Here is a 20,793-nt window from a genome sequence, read left to right as displayed (position 1 = left end):
TCAGTCTCAGGACCCGAACGCCAGGCCATGAACAACTACATTGATGACTCCTTGAAATCCGGCCTCATCCGACCGTCTTCCTCACCTGCTGGCGCAGGGTTTTTCTTTGTGAGTCAAAAGGATGGATCCCTACGCCCCTGCATTGATTACAGTCCTTTGAACGACATCACTGTTAAGAACCGGTACCCATTGCCCTTGATGTCCTCGGTGTTCGATCAGCTGCAACAAGCCAAGATCTTCACGAAGCTCGATCTGCGGAACGCCTATCACCTCATTCGGATCCGTGAGGGAGACGAATGGAAGACAGGCTTCAACACTCCACGGGGACATTATGAGTACCTGGTCATGCCATTTGGCCTCACGAATGCTCCAGCCGTCTTCCAGGCCATGATAAATGAGGTACTCAAGGACTTCATAGATCACTTTGTGTACGTTTACTTGGATGACATTCTGATCTACTCACCTGACCTAATGAGCCATCGAGACCACGTAAACCGAGTACTGCAACGTCTTTTGGATCACCATCTGTACGTGAAAGCTGAGAAGAGCCTATTTCATGTTAACACCATCTCCTTCCTGGGATTCATCGTGTCACCAGGGAAGGTGGAAATGGACGCGGACAAGGTCAGCGCCGTACGAGAGTGGCCCACTTTTTTCCTCCCTAGTGGAGCGCTTTTTGTTCTCCACTTTTTTGCCTCCCTGTTCTCCTCTCAGCTTGAGAGGAGACCCCTGTTGGCCGGTAATAAACCTGCTGCCTTGGTGGCTTACCTTACGCCTGCGTCTGAGTCCTACCTTACCTCGCCTTGTCAGGTTTTTTAAATTGGACCAGTATTTGCTGAGAAAAGGTCATTTGAAATTCAATAAATAAATAAATAAATAAATAATCAAATTGCAATATTTCAGAAACCATTAATTCGATCAAATTTGGCAATTTGGCTTTCGATGCTGCAAAATACCCACTAGAGATGTCCCGATCAAGATTTTTGGCCTCCAGTCACATCCAATGCTTGCGCTTTCTGAAATTGATCATATACAGATCCTTTATTTATTTATTTATTTTTTAATAATTAATTACTTTATTTATTAATTTCAACGCTAAGGAGTAGATGGAATTATACACGGATTGAAAGGATTGTTGTATAGCTCTGGTAGCGCCATCTCTGTAACGTAGTATTGAAAAAGAAGTTGGTACCTTAGCTACAAAAAGTCAAGTTGAAAACGAAAGCCAGAGTTTTCCACGACAGACAGTGCTTGATCGTTTAAAAAAGGAATGAGTCCTCTTTTATTTTCTAAGACTTGACACATTTTGAAATAGCTTTTCTCTGCTTTGCTGCCTTGCGCTTGCAAATCTCAAACTGATCCGGATGATTCTTTTTATGTGATGAATCCAATTGGAAGTATAAAAGTGAGCTGTGCTGGTTTCTCCACGAGAAACTGCTCGTTCACAGCAATTGCTATTGTTGTTTGACTATCGTTTTGTTGTAGTTAAAAGCAGCACACATGTTGGACTTATGATTTACGGCAGTCGTAAAGTATGTTGACGCCGCAAAAACACGCGAATCTGGATCGATCCGATGACATGACTGAATCCGATTCTCCCCGATACTAAAAAAAAACAAGCCAAGATTGGGAGCCGATACCGATACTGAATGCCGGATCGGGCCACACACAAACTTTCAGTAAAAATGATTGATTCCTAATCACTGTGACCAATTTCACTCATTGATCTGATTTTTTATTTTATTTTTTAATACACAGTCTATACAGGCCCACATTTCACATCAACTAAATTTGTGGGTATATTAAGATGGGATTATTATTTCAATGTATCTGTGGTATTTGCTTGGTGGCACCGTGACATTTTTCCAACGTAAACTATACAACACTGCTGTTGACGTACTTACTTGCTTTTGCGCAGGGCGTGTTCAACACTGTGGCCCCTGAACTTCTTGTAGTAGTCGATGAATGAGAAGGGCAAGTTAATATTTAGGGGGTTGGCCCTCCCCGGTGCTGCTGCCCGCTTCCGTGATTCAAAGGCAATCATTAGGTCCACCCAAGCGGCCGGTCGCTTGATTTTGAACTGGTCAATGAAATCCTGGCCAAAGATCTGACACAGCAGCTTCTCAAATTCATAGTCAATCCCAAGAGAGCCGTACGGTCCACCTAATGTGGAAAAGATGATTGAAAAGCCAGAAGAAACATGCAGAGGAGCATTTGTAAAAAAAACAGATGTTGACTGTTACCAGATGCCTTGTACAGCTCTTTCAGATGTCCTTCTGGGAGACGGATCTGATGGACAGTCAGGTCTACTGTCCCTCCGCCGCAATCCACCACAACATACCGGTCACCTGCAGAAAGGTGTCATGTTTATAAACATGGTGCTCAGAGAGTTTTAACCATCAAGGTCTACGGTTCAATTTGGCTCCACGTGCTAAACCCTGATCAACAAACTCAACTCAACTCAACTCAACTTTATTTATAAAGTGCTTTAAGAACAGGCGTTGCTGTATACAAAGTGCTGTACATAAACATCAGTTTTGCAGTAAACAAGAACAAAGCAAACATTTTGAAGTGCGAATACAGGTTTGTTTGTTTTTTTACATACATTTTACATCAGTGAATAAATAAGTAGTGAATAAAGAGATAAATAAATACATAAATAAGTAGACTAAACATCAAACTCATACACACCACAAAACACCAAGAACAAGTCTCATGGTGCTCCAAAAGCCAAAGAATACAGATGTGTTTTAAGAAGTCTTTTAAAAGAGGATAACGAGGGGGGCTGCCTAATATTTAGTGGTAGGTCGTTCCAAAGGGAGGGACCGGTAACAGCAAAGGCTCGATCTCCTCTAAGCCTCCGCTTAGCCCTCGGTACCTCCAATTGAGTCTGGTCTGCTGACCTGAGGCACCGGGCAGGTGTGGAGGGGTGCAAGAGCTCGGCGAGATAAGGTGGGGCAAGACCATTGAGAGATTTGAAAACAAATAGAAGAATCTTAAAATGGATTCTAAATTTCACGGGCAGCCAGAGAAGAGAGGCCAGAAAAGGGGTTATGTGTTCCCTCTTACCGGCACCAGTAAGGAGACGAGCAGCAGCATTTTGGACAAGCTGGAGACGCTGCAGGGTGGACTGGCTGATCCCAAAATAAAGTGCATTACAATAATCCAGCCGAGATGTAACAAAGGCATGGATTACCATTTCTAAGTGCTGCTGAGATAGGAGATTTTTTACCTTAGCCAGCTGTCTAAGATGAAAAAAGCTGGATTTGACAACAGCGGCAATTTGCTGGTCCAGTTTAAAGTTACTGTCCATCTTAACACCCAGGTTTGAGGCTGTTGGCTTCAAATACTGTGCCAGAGGACCCAAGTTGGCAGGATGGGAAGAGCCGCTGGGACCAAAGACCATAACTTCTGTTTTCTTCTCATTGAAATTCAAGAAATTTAAAGCCATCCAGGCTTTGATTTCTTCCAGACAGGACAAAAGAGGCCTCAATGAGAAAGCGTCCTTTTTACTAAGCGGGACATAGATCTGACTGTCATCCACATAGCAATGAAAAGAAATTCTATGTTTTCTAAGGATGGAGCCCAAGGGCAGTAGATACAATGAGAATAGAATGGGGCCTAATACAGATCCTTGTGGAACACCATATGACAGTGGGGCGGTGCAGGACTCGGCGCACCCAAGGCGAACACAGAATGTTCTGTCGGCCAAGTAGGATCGAAACCACTCAAGAGCACTACCACCAATGCCCACCTGATGCTGTAAACGAACCAACAGAATACTGTGGTCCACGGTATCAAACGCTGCAGTCAGGTCAAACAGTATGAGACATACATAGTCTCCAGTGTCATTTGCCAGGAGGATGTCATTAAAAACTCGTAACAGGGCTGACTCTGTGCTATGCATCTTCTTAAAGCCTGACTGGAAAACCCGTAAGATCTTATTTTCCTCCAAGAAGGTGCTTAGTTGCATGTGTACCACTTTCTCCAGAATTTTAGCGATAAAAGGCAGTTTGGAAATGGGCCTAAAATTTGACAGCACATATTGGTCTAGACCAGGTTTCTTCAGGAGAGGTTGCACCACAGCATGTTTAAATTGATTGCTGACTACGCCAGAAGACAGGCTACTGTTGATAATAGCCAGAACTGAATTGCCGATAGTAGGAAGAACCTCTTTAAAGAAATGAGGGGGAACAGAATCACATGGGGAGCCAGATGGCTTAATCGAGTGGACAACATCCTTTAGAGATCTCAGAGAAATGACTTCAAATGAATTCAGCACCACCGAGCCATGGACCTGAATGGAAGGGTCAGAAGTGATGTTGGTGGTGGTGAGTGCTCTAGCTTTGTCAATCTTATCAATAAAGAATTGAAGAAAGTTATTGCACATTTCAGGGGAAGAGATTGTGCATGTAGGCTGAGGAGGTTTAAGTACTAAATCAATAGTTTTAAATAGTACATGTGGATTTTGATGGTTTGCCTGAATGATATTCGCGAGGTATTCTTTTTTTGCCTTTTTCACTGTATTCTGGTAACGGCGCCAATTTTCTTTCAGGATCTAATAGGAGACCTGCAATCTGTCCTTTTTCCACCTTCGTTCAGCTTTGCGGCACTCCCGTTTGGCCTCACGTGTTTTTTCATTAAACCAGGGCTCATATGTCTCACTTTGGGTCGCACAGTTTTGAATGGAGCCACTGAATCAAGTATATTGAGGCAGCGTGAGTGGAACCACGAGCTGAGTTCCTCCGTGTTTGAAGTGGGCATACAAAGCTCATCAAAGGTATCAGAGAACTGATCAGCAGTGAGGGGGTTAAAAATTATACACCTTGACTCAGGAGCAGCCGATGTAACAGAAACAGTAGGATAAAAATGCACATCAAAGCAGACAGCCATATGATCAGATATCACATTGTCAATTATTTTTAGATTTGACACTGGGAAATGTTGCCACAACGCCATTTTACAAATGCTTTCAGTTAGACACATTCTGTAAAGATTGGAGACATTTGGAGCATATCTGGGACTTTTCTTCTCTTGGGCTTTTGTGACGCACAATTGAGGGCTAAGGAGTGAAAATATTGGTGACGTGTGTTAGCCTGTAAAAATCCATCAGTTAGCCACATCATTGTTTAAACCATGCAAGAGTCAAAGCGTGACAAAAGTAGTAGTTTATAGTAACAGTAACAGAAATTACAGTCGTTATATATTGTTCATTTACAGCAGTTCATGGTTCATGTTTCAGAGCATGATGGTAATTGTCCAAATACATTTTACGATTTAATACAAATTGTAACTCAATAAATGTCTGTTTAAGGTCATAATGTAGCAGAGGAAACAGCAAGAGTTAACCTCAAGCAGAAGCATAAGGAAAAGAATGATAAGCAGGTAAAAAGAGTCGCTACCTTCTTCCAGCTCCGACCAAAGCTCCCCTATGACATTTTCCACCAAGAAGGTGCGACTTTGCCGGTTGCGCCGAACATGTTCCTTGTTGGCTGCTTGTTAACAGGAAAGAGAGTTTTAGTGAGTGTGATCAGCAATGCAAAGCTCTGCTTTGTGAAGCTGTGTTGTTTACTTAGTGTGAAAAGCAAGAGGTGTCAAATATGCATACAATACATTCATTCAAAAGGAACACAACAAAACACTGAATATAACTGAACAAAAATAAAAACACAACTACATTGTTTTTGCTCCATTTTTTTAATAAATTGGATTCCAAGATGTAGTAAGACTATGTGCAAAAAAGCCATATTTCTCTCAGACACAGATCTGCCAAATTCTGTGTTAGTGAGCATTTCTCCTTTGCCGAGATAATCCAACCACCTCACAGATGTGAAATATCAAGATGCTGATTCAACAGCATGATTATTGTACAGGTATACTTTAAGCATAACACTGTTGTATTAATACTTTTGTTCAGTATAGAAATAGAAAAGCTTGATGTTCCAGTGCTAAAAATATTATGTTGCTAACATTGCAAATATATAAAAGGAAAATTAGATACTGAAATAAACAGACATTCATTGAATAGACACGTTTATACAAAATATTAGTCCCTCCATTTTCTATACTGCATATCCTGTGAGACTGTAACCTATGCTGGTCGACTTCCGGTAGGTGATGTTTACTCTGGTCTGACCACTGGATGATAGTGGTCTAACCGTGAATTCATCCCTTGCCAGCTGCCTATGCAAACCACTACATTGGCCTTACAAGATATTTCTCCTTTTAAACGAGTGAACATTTTGCTTGTATGCAAATAGTTGTGTCACTGGAGTGCCTGTCCGCTCATCAAGTGTGAAATTAAATAAAGTAAATCTGAATTCTGAATTAGGCAGCTTGTAATTTAACAGTGAGTCTAATTTACATAATACCGCCCTCCACCCCAATTTTGCCACCCATAGTTGACAGAACTGGCTGAGTGGAGATCTGCCATTTTCAAGCGACTTATATAGTAGCACTATCATGGCAAAGCCAAAAGGGAAGCAGAGCGTTAGCACACATTAGCATTAGGTGCTGATTTACAATACATAATCATTTTGAATGTTTAGTGAATTGTTTGGCATAGGTGTGGGCTATATATGTCGCTTCATCCAATGCATTCATCCACTCGGGCAACAAATCCGTCGTGCACAGTTCGCATAGTGACGAAACGACCCGAGAATAGTAATCGCTGCTCACAGAGATGAAAATTTCCCAGAGGGAGCCATCCCAAAGGGATCAATAAAGTCAAGTCTAAGTCTAAGGTTAAGGAAAAAAAACAAAAAAAAAACAAAAACAAAAAAACAGGTGTGCACTGATTGCGCTTTTTGACAGGCGAAAATGTCAAATGTGCACAGTTGCATGCACTATTGTTGTCGCACCTCGTCACAGTAAAGCTGTCCTGACAGCTGGAATATATAGGTATGTTTATTTTGTTGGTGCCGCGTATTAGTTTAATCTTCATGACGTGTGGGAGGGGACAGAGGTTGCAATTTGCCGAGTTGCTGGTGTACTTTTTAGCTAATTTTGCTGGAAGCTCATTTGAAAGGTGCTGCGTTGGCAAACATCATCAGGCCTGAATATTACACACCTTTCGGCGAAACACCGTTTAGGAATCAAAATATGTGACCTACGTGAATCGTGAAGATCTGATGAAAAAAAAAATATTTGAGTGTATGTGGGGAGTGGGGGACATATGATCTGTCTATGTCAATGTGTGTCTGTCTGTCTGTCTTTGTGAGGTGAGAAGCATACGTCATGCAACTAAGCAATTGACCTTTTGCAAAAGCCCCGCCCCTCTCAGTCGTTGATTCCAGGTCCAACATCCTTCTGGACACTTACATTGTAAATGAACGTACCTGAGCAATGTCAGTGAGTGCTTTAGAAGTGTAAAGTTCTGGGTGGGAACTTCCACTGGTTCTTATATCGAATAACAACGGCCTAGCTCAAATCATCGATCTTGTCATCAAGAGCCCTAATCTAACAGAAGCAATACAAGCACAATTTTCCAGTTTGAGGCAAAAGGGTCTACAGTATGCATTGGAAGGATATATTCATAATTAGTGCTGTCAAGTGATTACAATTTCTTTTTACAACTAAACACACAATTTGCCTCATTCAATGATTAAAGGGGCATGATGCAATCTGGAGTGTTAAAATAACCCTATTTTTCATCCACACATGCTTTAAAATTTTTATAATGGACAGGAGGCACTACTGTGGCACAGTGGTTGTTGCGCCTATTTTGCTGTAGTCATATAATGATGAGGGATTCGGGATCAAAAGTACAGGTTTCTCTCTGAGCATCTCTCTCTCGCTCTCGGTCCATTGGACGCGCTGGGAAGGCAGAAGTGTTTGGGAATAAGTCTGTCAAAATAATAATAAACCAAGACTGCAGTGCGACCCCGGCGGCACGGTAGTCGAGTGGTTAGCACGTCAGCTTCCCAGTTCTGAGGTCTCCGGTTCGAGGCCAGGCTCAGACCTTCCTGGGTGGAGTTTGCATGTTCTCCCCGTGCCCGCGTGGGTCTTCTCCGGGTACTCCGGTCTCCTCCCACATTCCAAAGACATGCATGGCAGGTTAATTGGGCGCTCCGAATTGTCCCTAGGTGTGCGTGTGAGTGTGGATGGTTGTTCGTCTCTGTGTGCCCTGCGATTGGTTGGCAACCAGTCCAGGGTGTCCCCCGCCTACTGCCCAGAGCCAGCTGAGATAGGCGCCAGCAGCCCCTGCGACCCTTGTGAGGAATAAGCGGTCAAGAAAATGGATGGATGGATGCAGTGCGACCCTCCGTCTCCCGGTGGCTCCTTTTGTTTTGTTTGTTCGCCGAAACTTTGCCGACATGAAATGGGAGTTGTCCCCACAAGTGTCGCGGGAGGACATGGATCAATATTGGAGCAGCGTTATTGGAGTAAATGGAAAGATCTAAGAGGATGAAACAGGATACACAGCTTGACCTCGTCACGAAAATGCGATATGGTCTATTTCTGATGAGCAATGCACAATAAAACTACCACTAATTAACTTCTCGGCACTCTGGGCACGTGCACATCGCTGGTTTCAATTCCGCTTTTCGCCAGAGGGGTCGCAAATCTGCAAAAACTCGGAATCTTGTGTTTGGTGCCTTTAATAATGTAAGTAAAAAATGTAAAGCCCATGATAAGGCAACATGCGTTCTAACTTCATGCATTCTAATCTAACATTTGCTCATAAATAAATGTTCCTTTTTTAAAGATTCTACCCATTTACAGCTGCAGACTGATTCAGATGAAAATGAGGGTCAGCTGAAAACATTCTGTGCAGCCATCTAGTATAATCAAACAATAAACCACATTGTCTCTATTTTCCAGTCCCTCAATTTCATTAATATTGCCAAATAACCCCTCACTTGTAACTAAACAAAGAACTGAACTGGGCAGACATTTGGGGAAAAAATAATTAAAATGTGATATGGGATGTGGAAACAAAATATGTACTTATTTGGCTGGCATGCAACTGTCTGAATTTAAAATAAAGGTTTGTTTACCATGGCCTGGAGAAGCTACAGAAGAATCAACATACAGCAGAAAAAGACATTTTTGATGAAAAAAAAACATGTACAAAGTCACAGTAGAGCCCGCATCTCACTGCGAATGTGCGCGCACGTAGCGAGTGTTACTTTTTTGTAGGCTTTGTTCAAAGTTGCACAGACACTCGCCGCACAGACTATAAAGAGAAAAGAGGATTTGATGGTGTCTGGCAAGTGTCATTTCTATGTTTTGCAACACTGAAAGAAGTCTGCCGAAAATGCAACACTCGTGCACCCTAGCAGTGAGATACAGGCTGTGTCTTTACGATCTTACGTTACTGTTTAATGGGAAGTACCTTGGGTCATTGTACTTCCAACATTGTCTGTGGGACTGAAGCCATTCTGAGTGGTCTGGTTGCTCAAGTCCACCATCTGGTGGAGGCGGAGCTTACGGCAGTAGATTGATGCTGCCTCAGGTTCCAGAGCAATGATAAGTTGCTCCGGGTTGTCACGGGACACCAGACCAGACTACACAAAGGAAAAGGAGAGAACATTTTTATTAGTGTTTTTCCGATACTGTTTTTTGGCCCCCGATTCCGATACCCAGCTTTGCAGTATCGGCCGATACCGATATCATATCGATACTTTTGACTGCCAGGCGTTATAAAAACAAAACAAAAAAATCCACAGTGCCAGCCGCTTTTGAGCATTTTAACTCATCTTTCAAGGCAAAAAGAATATTGTTTGCCATTACTACATATACAATGTGGCTACGAAATGAAAGATCGCATTCCATTCATTGGAATTTTACTAATCATCATGAAACGTCTTGGGCAGTCAAAGAGTTAAGCTGTCCTGCTATTAGTTCAAAGCATTCAAGGGCCAATAGGATATCTTAGATCAGCATGAAGTGAACATGTCACATATCAGTGATCAAGATGCTGCATCCAAAATCCTATATTAGCGTTGGAATTAACGGTATCGGCATGTTACTTAAGAGTACTCACCGATACTGATAACACTGTTTTAATGCAGTATCGGCGCCTCTGCCGACACCAGTATCGGTATCGTAACAACTAGGGGTGTGAATTGCCTAGTACCTGACGATTCGATTCGTATCACGATTCACAGGTCACGATTCGATTCGATACCGATTAATCCCGATACGAATGGTCACGATTCGATACCGATTAATCCCGATACGAATTTATAAGTCGATTGTTGCGATTTTTTTCCATTCAAATTTAGAAAATACTATCAGTAAATTTGTACATGTACACTGTAAGATTTGTATGAATATATTTATCTAAAACTTGAGGCTTATAACCGTGAGCCACTGTACACAAACAGTTTGCAATCTGTTTCACATTTGAACAGCATTAAAATAAAAATATTAAGGCTTAATGTGCCGTTCATATAACATTCTTCCATGCTCAAGGTGTGAATCCTAAAAAAAAAAAAAAAAAAAAAAATCTTAAAAAAATCGATTCTGCCGATTATTGAATCGATTCGAGAATCGCGCGATGTAGTATCGCGATATATCGCCGAATCGATTTTTTTTAACACCCCTAGTAACAACACTAATTTTTATAATATATATATATATATAATATAAAAAACAAAACAAAACATATCAATCTGAATTAATTTTTTTAAACACACATCCACCTAATTAGGTACACACATAAAACAAAGTGTCAAAGTGATAAACTAATCACATTGATCTAATTCGAGTAACACTGATTTTCATAAACAATCTTCTCCATGGTTGTGACAATAACCTAAAAAAAATGAGACAATTGAAGCCAATAGCACAAAGCACAAATGTTTCTTGAACATGCCTATCTAACATCACAATCAACCAAAGATTAAACTGTATTAGATCAATAATAAGAAAGCATGTACAGTACTGTATACGTTTCTATTAACGGATAAATAGAACCTGATAAGTTATATCTAAAAAGGAAACTACACAACTGTTTCAAAGAATCCACAGGGTAAAATGATTAGCTTTTACTGTATGTCTGAGGTGGTGAGAATAAAATGGGTTCAGTAGATTATAAAAGAAGGGGCTTTGGATCTGTAGATTACGTCATGGCCCCAGGAGAGATGCCGAGTTGTGGATCCCTCCCTCTGTCCTCTATGACCGAAGCTCTGTGCCAACGCTGAGTCACTGCAGATGCCCAACCCAACCACTGCTCATTTTCTCTCCACTGTCAGCTCACCCCTCCATCCCTGCCTCCAGACACACGGCTGATAAGAGCTAAAAGCCCCCCCTCCTTCTTCCTGTGTCTGCACTCATGAAATCATCCACAGTGCACTTCCTTTTTACGCCTGTTTTAGCACACATACACACAGGAAACATGTACTGCAATCAAAACAAAAGGAAGGCCGGCATACTGTAGTGTATTGGTTCAATGAGTATCCCAAAATACAAAGACTGACTAGAGAGTACTTGCCGATGAACTGCAGTGCAGTCGATTGTTGAAGTCATCTGTAACGATCTGAACTATAAAGCAGTATGCTCATTCATATCACCATAACAATGATGAGGCATTTCAATGTGTCATGATGATGTACTGCAGTATTAGGATGATATGGCCAGTTGTAGAATAATGCGCCACATCTTATTTCTATTAATTCCCATTTTAACAGTAAACAAACATGCTACAATCATTATGTCAGTGTTTCTCAAATGCAACCACGTGGATGCATTTACCACTACCATGAGTTACAAAAGTCTTTGTAGTTCTACTTCTTCTCATAATAGACTCTAGAACGATTTTGGCACATAGGGAATGTTAGCCCAGTTATCCAGAAGAGTATGTGATACTTGCGAAATTAAATAGGGCTTGACACACAATCTCGGCTTGACTTAATCCCAAAATTGAATACTTTATCAATATAGTGTATGTGGAAGTAGTTGAATATGTTTCAACATTAACTGCTCTCCGATACCTTTATTTGATCAACCTTCAACACATAACCACCACAAACTGTGCTTAATACTCTGGTGTGAAACTTGCTTTTATCATCTCATCTTAAAAGAAAACAATAAAGCTATTTACGCATTGTTCCATAAAATAAACTAGGCAAGGAATGCTACCCCACCCCTGATTGAATTTCTGTCCTTGATCCTCTATCACAATCCATCGAACACTGTACTTTCATTCTCTTCTGTTCCATGCCTGCTGCCTCATTTCACGCTGCAGACAGCCACACCCAAGTGACCCGCATTAGTGGTCCGCAGGGACAAGCTTGGTCCATTTTCATTTCTCCTTAATCGCAGGGGTTGGCTAACGTTTGAGCTCAAGAGCCACCTTAGATTCTTGAAACAAACAGATGAGCAGTTCATTCGTAGATGAGGTGCAATAAGTAAATAAAATAAAACCACCTATTTTTTATTTTTTTATTTTTTTTTAAAGATCCCCTGAAATGAGATTTGCAACAATGACACCATCCTCTGGATGCCCTGATACTGTATCAAAAGAAATGTTCACGAAATTGTACCTTGTTGTGGAGTTGCAATCTCCAGGTAGGTCTACTGTTAGCCTAGCATCAAACAAGCGGAATTTGGTGGGTGTGGCCATGGCTCGCCAGACTTTCGTGTGTTTTTGACTACAAAATGAGTTGGGCGTGGCCAAGTCTCATCTTTTCCGTGCGCTCCTGTTCACAAACGGAGTCTTCACATCTACTCCTGAAGGAATATTGGTGCATGCTTTTGCATGCTTTAGTTTCAATAGTAGGTAATAATATGTACCGATCCCGGGGTAAGTGAAAGATGTTCTGCTAATCCACGTTTGTATTGTCCCAAATTCTTGAAGCAGTCGTCAGTTAAATGTTTGCCACAAACTGTCAGGGCTGCTAACCCGCCTCACAATGCATATTTTCCGGGTACAGCTACTGGGATTGACACCCCCCTACAGGTCGAACCAGAGGTCCGATGGGGAAAACGAGCACATCCCCTGAACCGGCTCAACCTCGGATTTCCAACGGTGTGAGTGCCGGCCCTCCATGACCCTCCGGGCCGGAGATCCAGGGCCGTGAAATCTGTCACCCCACTAACTGACACACGTTTTGGGAGTTGCTTGGGCATATTTAATGCATAAATATGCCTTTCTGTGGCATTAGAAAAATGTTTTTGTCCTCTGTACACTCTGGTTCAGAGCAGTTCCTATGGGGTTGTTTTGCTGCCATGCTGTCCTCCTGCTGCTGCTGTTTGTTCGTGGGTTGGAAATCTCCGGTGGGGGGAAGAGGTTGAAAATTGTGAGGGTGGGGTTCACGCTGAGCTAGTGACGTGTAAAAACGAAAAAAGTGGGGTTAGTGACGTATAAAACCGATCTGCTGTAACAGCCCATTTGAGAGTTCTGTTTGAGCTACTTTGATACAAACGCTCATAGGAAAGGGAAACATGGGTCGTTTATCTCACAGCTTTGGGGACTTAAGCCTGGTTCACATGGCAAGATTTTAAAATTGTCGGCCGATTTCCAATCTTTGACAGACACCACACGTGTAGAGAAAAAATCACGGGAGTTCCAGTTTTGAACGTACCGTGCGTGGTGTGCGGCCACACTGCACAATCAACACACTCCACACGAGCCGAGTTCATTCAAGAATGTGACGGGAAGTCTCGCAAAACCTCTCAAGATTAAACGTGGCTTCCGAGTCGTCAACATGAGTCGATCCTGGTTTTCAGCCGAAAAAGCGGCATAAAAAGAAAAGGTGTTGTTTAAAGGAGTGTAAATGGGCACTGGCGAGACATCGCTTGCCCTCGGCGCGGTGCTGGCGGCACGGGTTGGCGGCGCGGGTTGGCGTCCCACCCGGAGACCACGTTTATTTGTGGAGAATGTGTGTACGTGTATGAAAAAATATTAATAATAATAATAATAATAATAATAATAATAATAATACAAATAATTAAAAAACTAAAAAGATCGTAATAGCGCGAGCACAGACTTTCTGCTGCGTCATGACTGTTTTGATTTTGGATTCCCCACCGGCTTCCTCGCTGGCTCGCTTTCTGATTGGCTGCACGTCACTGTCAATCTGCTGCGCGGAGCGAAATCGGGCCAAAAAAATCCAACATGTTGGATATGCCCGATTTCAAGTCGAGGGTCCTTCCGAGCGCCGATATCGGGAGGTGCCGTGTGTGGTGACAATACACACGGCAGGATTATCTGTGAAGATTATCGCTTGCGTCTTGGCGTGTACTTACGATTGTCCGGAGGGGAAATTCGGGGCTAAAATCGCACCAATTCTCCTGCCATGTAGACCAGGCTTTAGTCAGGCTATGGTAAGTCATATTTATGATTGAAAATCTAAAAAAGTGAACATTTCATTTCAGAGGACCTTTAATAATTTCTTCTATTTTTTTAAATTCATTTAATCTAATAAATTAGTGAATTGTACATACCAAATCAGTCAGTGTTAAAATTCCAGTGTTGGATCAAATATGCAGTAAGCAGTGTTATTTGAACACTGATAGGATAAAAAGTTACACTGTCAGGGTAAATTTACTAGAGTGTTGGGGTGGATGTTGGGTGTTGACCACACCGTCATTTCCGGTGAAAAAGAAACTTTCCAAGTTTCCAGTGCAGTCTACATTTCAATAGCAATGCATCCAATTGTTGTTGTTGATGTTGTTGGTCCGGCGTGATTCAGTGGAAAAGTGGTCGTCTCACAACCGTGAGAGCTCGGGTTCGATCCGAGGCCAGAGTGACTATGTCAAAGTATCCTTGAGCAAGATTCTGAATCCACAGCTGCTCCTGATGCTCAATAGTCAAAATGTAAAGCGCTTTGAGGGCTTTAAAAACTCCATATAAATGAAGTACCTTTTACCAGAGTAAAGTGTAGTTTGAGTTACATTTTAACACTGACACCAGTGCAATACGTGTTTCAACACAAGAGTAAGTGTAGTTTGGCAGAATTAAATGTTTAACACTGACACCAGTGCAGAATCCTTTATTATTATTATTTTTAAACACTATACAGTGTTGGAGTTACACTGGTTGTTGAAAAATTTAACACTGAAAAGTTTCAGATTTACACTCAGTGATGTGGACACAAACACTTGGCTAGTGTTAGATTTAACAATTTGTGTTAATCTAACATTGGCAATTTTGCTGTGTATTCTGCAGTGTATATTATTGATAGTACTATTTGTATTTATTTTTTTTTCACGAAAAATGTGACTTCACAAAAAATGTGGCACAGCAGCTAGCTGACTGGTTCAGACATCCGCCTTGGAAGTGATGGGTTCAAATCTGGACTACGGCCTTTCTGCATGTTTCAATTGATAGGACCGTTGGAGAGTAGACAGGAAACGGGAGAGAGAAAGGGAACGATATGCAGGAAAGGACCGTTTGGCATGGGAATTGAATAGGGGTCACCTGCTCAGAGGGCTTGCTGCAGCATATGTTCATGTTTTACCACTGAACTAAACACAACTCTTTCCTGTGTGAATTTTGAGTATGCATTGCTTTCTATGTATCTAATCTACTTGTATTTGTCTAATTCAGTGCATTATGTGAGAATGTGCATGCAAGAGACAAAGACATACTGTGCTAAGCACAGCTCTGCATCACAGATGCACAGGATCCATTGAAGGCTCTTATTTCAGCCATGGGAAGTTCTTTTAGGGAATCATGAGCCAGTCTCTGCTCACTCACAAGACTGATCACCTCTCAATCACAAGGATGACACGCACACACCCAAAAAATCAATCATTTGCACTCGCATTCACACTTACTGGGAATTTACAGATTTGAATGAACACTGACATTTTTGTACTCAAGTATGATATGAAATCCTCTGCTGTAACATTCATAATTCAAATTCAACATATTTGTAGATTGTGTCCAATACTGTCTTGAATAACTAACCATTGATGTACAGCAGGGGTGTCAAACATACGGCCCGCGGGCCGGATCAGGCCCGCAAAGGAGTTTAATCCGGCTCGCGGGATGCTTTTGTAAAGTTAAAAAAATAAATAAACAAATATATAAATTTGTAATTTCACAAGCAGTTCTCAGATGAGCAATGCAACTTGTACGGAGGAATCATCCTGGATGTCATTATTTTACACACAACTTAAAAGTGACAGTTTGTTTAATTATTATTATTATTATTATTATTATTATTTATTATTATTATTATTATTTTTAAATAAACGTGTTAAATATGACACATATTCACTTACTGGTAATACAAATAGCTATGACAAGGATTAGCGTCCTTATAACGTCATTAACGCATTTGCTCCCAAAAACCTATAAATATGTTCTATTTTAAATATTACCATGCTCCCAAAGATATATATATATATATATATATATATATATATATATATATATATATATATATATATATATATATATATATATATATATATATTTTATGCTAGAGCATATAGGAGGCTTTGATGCAGCCTCTGAACTGAAGAGATTGCGTCAGGCAATGGTAGTTATTACAAAACCGGCTAGTAGGTGGCAGCAGAGTATAAGAGATCAACCTGGGCCATGTTACAAAAAGCTCTTTTCCCCCACTGTTTTAAACAGATTTGTGAATACTGATGAAACTTTACTAGATTCTAATGCCAATTGCTGCAAAATGGAAACAGATAGAAATATACCTTTTTTTTCCTGATGAAAGAAGAGACTCATCTTTTGTTTTGGTAGGTTCCATGTTTTTATAACAATAGAACACAATATTATGTGGCCCTTGCAAAATCAGTCAAAATCCAGTAAAACCGCGAAAAATGTGCTGGGGGTGAGTGAATGAGTTAACTGCGCCACGCAATGCATTCTGTGAACAGTATACTATATGCAAAACAGGTAGATTTAACACGTCCTGAACTTACACAGGCAAAATGTTGCCGCGTTCCATTTGCGTCTGTGTTATTTTTCGGAACAATATGATTACAGTTGAGCTCCGTAATTTAGGGCTGGCCCACAAATAGCGAAAATCTGCATATAAATGACTGCACTCGCTTTTAAGTTTTATACCGTTATTTTCCCGATGCGACTCACTTGGTAATATATTTTCCTCCATGCGGCCCCTGAGCTAACATGAGTTTGACACCCTGATGTGCAGTATATAAATAATATGATACTGTGTGTAAGAATAGCAGTTGGAGCCCCAAAGCCCACCTTATAAGCAGCTTCCCTCATGAATTGCTTTGCAGGCATTTTCCAGATGGCAGGAACCGTGATGACCCATCTAACATCATTATTGTCAAACTCGCCACCTGTCTGATCACTCAGCTCCTGCAAGATGAAAAACAAATACACCCTGAGTGCTGCATGTACTGAAAGTTTGTGTGTATGTATGAATTGGGGTATAATGTTTTTTGAAAGATGGTGGCATCCAAGGTTTTACGGAACAGAACGTGTGTCGTATCCTTCCAGCAATACAGTAGCCAATCATATAACAGCGGGGCGTGGTCTGCCTAGGAGGCATCTCCAGTTGATAATGATGCCAGTGTCACAGTCATGCTACCACTAGACTATACAGTATATAGCCAATTCAAGATCTCTGGTACATAAAAATGACAACAGGGAAATACTACTCAGGGTAATTGCAATGTTCGTGACTGAGGTGTTTTGATTATCACAGAAACTTGGTTGAACCCAAGGCTATGCGATGCTAGCATGCAGCTAGCCAGCCCCATTGTTCAAACCAGGAAGGCATACACACATTGTTCTAATTCCTATAGTGTTTTCCTAACTTGAATGTAAACACACTCAAATTATAGTTAAAAGTCTGCAGATTAAGTAAATCGTTTAATTTCAAATCCATTGTGGTGATGTTTCGAGTCAAAAAGCTGACAATTTTGTGTATTCTTGTCCCATGAATGAATAAATGAAGACTACATTGTGAGCTGAGCTCAGTCACATAATGTGCATAATAACCACTCGTCTACCCCTTTTGGATATGAATTATGACATCTTAGTCCATGTCATCATATATGACTTATTTTATAACTTGAGTTTTAATTTAGAAGAGTCATGATTAGATCAGTGTTTTCCAACCTGTGGAGCCAAGGCACAGAGTTTAACATATAAAAATCCTTGCTGAAAACCATCAAACCCAAATAAAAAAAATATGCATACTGATATAATTATATTGTCTTAGTTTAGTTAGAAATGTAATTATTTACTCTGTGAAATCTGGGCTTAGTTGAACACAAAGTTGATATATTGTATTTGAAGGGGGCCATGACTTATTTTATTGGATGAATGGCAACAGGTGGATACAAATATTAATTTTACCTTTTGCCATCCAGTTGAAGGGCATTTATTTGTTATGCTTGCCATTATATACCACTGGCATAGACAGAACAACAATATAATAAGAATAATTTAAATAACAATTAGGGCTGTCAAAGTTAAAGCGTTAATAGATTAATTAATCACAGAAAAATGTCGCATTAATCACATATTAACGCATATTAATCGCACTATTTTTTTTTACCGCACTTGAGCCTTGAACGTAATCGCGGATGGTTACATTGAAGCCTGCGCAGGTCAGTGATTAGTTCAATGCACGGCATTTCCTACGCCTGTTGTTCCAAAATGAGCGGGGTGACTCCAGTTGGTGTGCTCGGTGGTAAATTTCGCTTTAAAAAAACACCCCGATGGGACTTTAGATAAAACAAAAGTAATTTGCGTTTAATTAATTAATAATTGCTGTATTGCACCCAATTGATATGATGCTGTTACGTTTTGAGCAATACACGCATGCATGCAATTGCGTACATGCATTTAATCAATGTTTGCAAATGACATTCAGATAATAAAATGCATTAATGTCAAAATATTACGGTATTTTGTATTTTATATTATGCAAGTAATTTATCTGATTAATCACACTTTTAAATTTTGATTAATCCAGATTAACTCATTCACTGCCAGTCATTATAGAAAATTTTTACATTTCCAATACTCACGTGATATTACATTCAATAATTATATATAAACCGAATCTACCAAATAACAGAATAGACTCCCTACTTTTTGTGCCGTCCCGTTCTTTTATAATTGACAGCAGAAAAATGTAGGTTTGCCAAAATACAGCCATTTCTCCCATGGACTCTGAAACTGTGTTTATTTCCTATAAAATGGGGCAATGATGTCATCTACCGGTGGTTGGGCATCAGTAAAGTTGTTTCCAAGTTTGATATTTACAGTGGAGCATGCTCAGATTCGCCCCCATTTAGCACCGCTCTAAAAAATACAATTGACAAGTATACTTGTCAAAGGCAGTGAATTTAATCAGATTTTTAATCGTTTGACAGCACTAATAACAATACAATAACATAACTGTGAACATATACTTTCACTTTTGACCTACCTATAGAAGACATACTGTAATTGTTTTTTATGAGTCAACACATACAAACAGAACCGAGAATTGTGAGTGCATAATTGAGATGGGAAATGAACCTGCAGATTTTGTGAACTCAAAGTCATTTTCTTTTCTTAGGTATAATTGTTATGTTTTGGGATTTTGTTTATATATGAACACAATACCTTTCCCAACATGCATTCCCAGTTTACGTGACAAATAATGTATGCAATTCATGTGAATATGTAATGCCTATCATCAATGTATCAGTCAGGTACATTACTTTTAGGGCTTGCTCCTTAAAGAAAGCCAGTGCATATGCAAAGATGTCCAAAGCTTTCACACGCTTCCCATTGGCTGCCTGGAGATCCGTGTTGATGGACAGATTCTGTTTGTGGAAACGATGACACAGAGGTTAGGGTAGCTTTACATAAATTACAAAACTACGGTGGCTCTGAAATCAATAAACATGAAACAACACAGCAAATATAACAACCGCATATAACTAAGTAAAAAAACAAAACAAAAAGTAACTGCAAAAACAGAAAAAAAAAATCACAGAAACAAAAATGAAACACATTAGAAAATCAAAAATCATAAAACAAAAAGGTAATCACAAACACAAACCAAAAAAAACACAAAAACAAAAAAACTAAGCAAAAATAAAAAAGGTAATGTAATCACATATACAAATCAAAAACACAGAAACAAATAACGAAGCAAAAACAAAATGTAATCACAAACACAAATCCAAAACCCCAAAATAAAAACTTAAGCACAATGGCATACAAAAATGTAAAAAATATATATAGCAAAAAAACAAACACAAACACAAAACCTAAAAACAAATTGACAAATGACAAAGCACATCAACATTTTCCTCCCGGAAGTGGTGTGTATGTGGAGGGAGGGCAGGGGGAATCAGACGACTCTGATTGGACGAATGTACCGTCCATCATCTTATACTACTTACTTATTATATGAACGCCTAGCGCCCTCTTTTGGCACCATTTCAACAGTACAGTATTTGTTTAAAGCGGGTGATGGGAGGTACATTCGACCAATCGGATAGTAACAGGAGCAGGAACACATCTGTACATCTACATATACATACATACATGTACATATACATCTGTTTAGGACGGTGGTGAACAGAATTGATAGATGATACTAGGACTGTTATTTATTTAAAATAGATACATTATGATTCGGGCGGCACGGTAGTCGAGTGGTTAGCACGTCCGCTTCCCAGTTCTGAGGTCTCCGGTTCGAGTCCAGGCTCGGACCTTCCTGGGTGGAGTTTGCATGTTCTCCCCGTGCCCGCGTGGGTCTTCTCCGGGTACTCCGGTCTCCTCCCACATTCCAAAGACATGCATGGCAGGTTAATTGGGCGCTCCGAATTGTCCCTAGGTGTGCGTGTGAGTGTGGATGGTTGTTCGTCTCTGTGTGCCCTGCGATTGGTTGGCAA

The 20,793-nt window shown here is 40.5% G+C and overlaps 1 protein-coding gene across 8 annotated transcripts in view; it reads right to left on the bottom strand.

The window, feature by feature from the left end:
- The window catches only part of hspa12a (heat shock protein 12A), a 65,279-nt gene that overhangs the window by 13,278 nt on the left and 31,208 nt on the right, over positions 1-20,793 (bottom strand). For 3 of the 8 annotated variants that reach the window (XM_077494860.1, XM_077494856.1, XM_077494858.1), the window contains 7 exons: positions 19,609-19,713; positions 17,129-17,245; positions 9,338-9,509; positions 9,000-9,014; positions 5,403-5,495; positions 2,244-2,348; positions 1,905-2,163 (listed from right to left, as the gene is read on the bottom strand). In XM_077494860.1, coding sequence (XP_077350986.1) covers positions 1,905-2,163; positions 2,244-2,348; positions 5,403-5,495; positions 9,000-9,014; positions 9,338-9,509; positions 17,129-17,245; positions 19,609-19,713 — 866 coding nt within the window. The remainder of the gene's footprint in view (positions 1-1,904; positions 2,164-2,243; positions 2,349-5,402; positions 5,496-8,999; positions 9,015-9,337; positions 9,510-17,128; positions 17,246-19,608; positions 19,714-20,793) is intronic. The other 5 variants (XM_077494863.1, XM_077494862.1, XM_077494859.1 and 2 more) reach the window with 4 other exon arrangements.

The sequence above is a fragment of the Festucalex cinctus genome, chromosome 14, assembly GCF_051991245.1.
Source record: "Festucalex cinctus isolate MCC-2025b chromosome 14, RoL_Fcin_1.0, whole genome shotgun sequence".
Taxonomy (NCBI): Eukaryota; Metazoa; Chordata; class Actinopteri; order Syngnathiformes; family Syngnathidae; genus Festucalex; species Festucalex cinctus.
The sequence above is the reverse complement of the archived record's forward strand: the minus strand, read 5'-3'. Positions and strand labels throughout refer to the sequence as shown.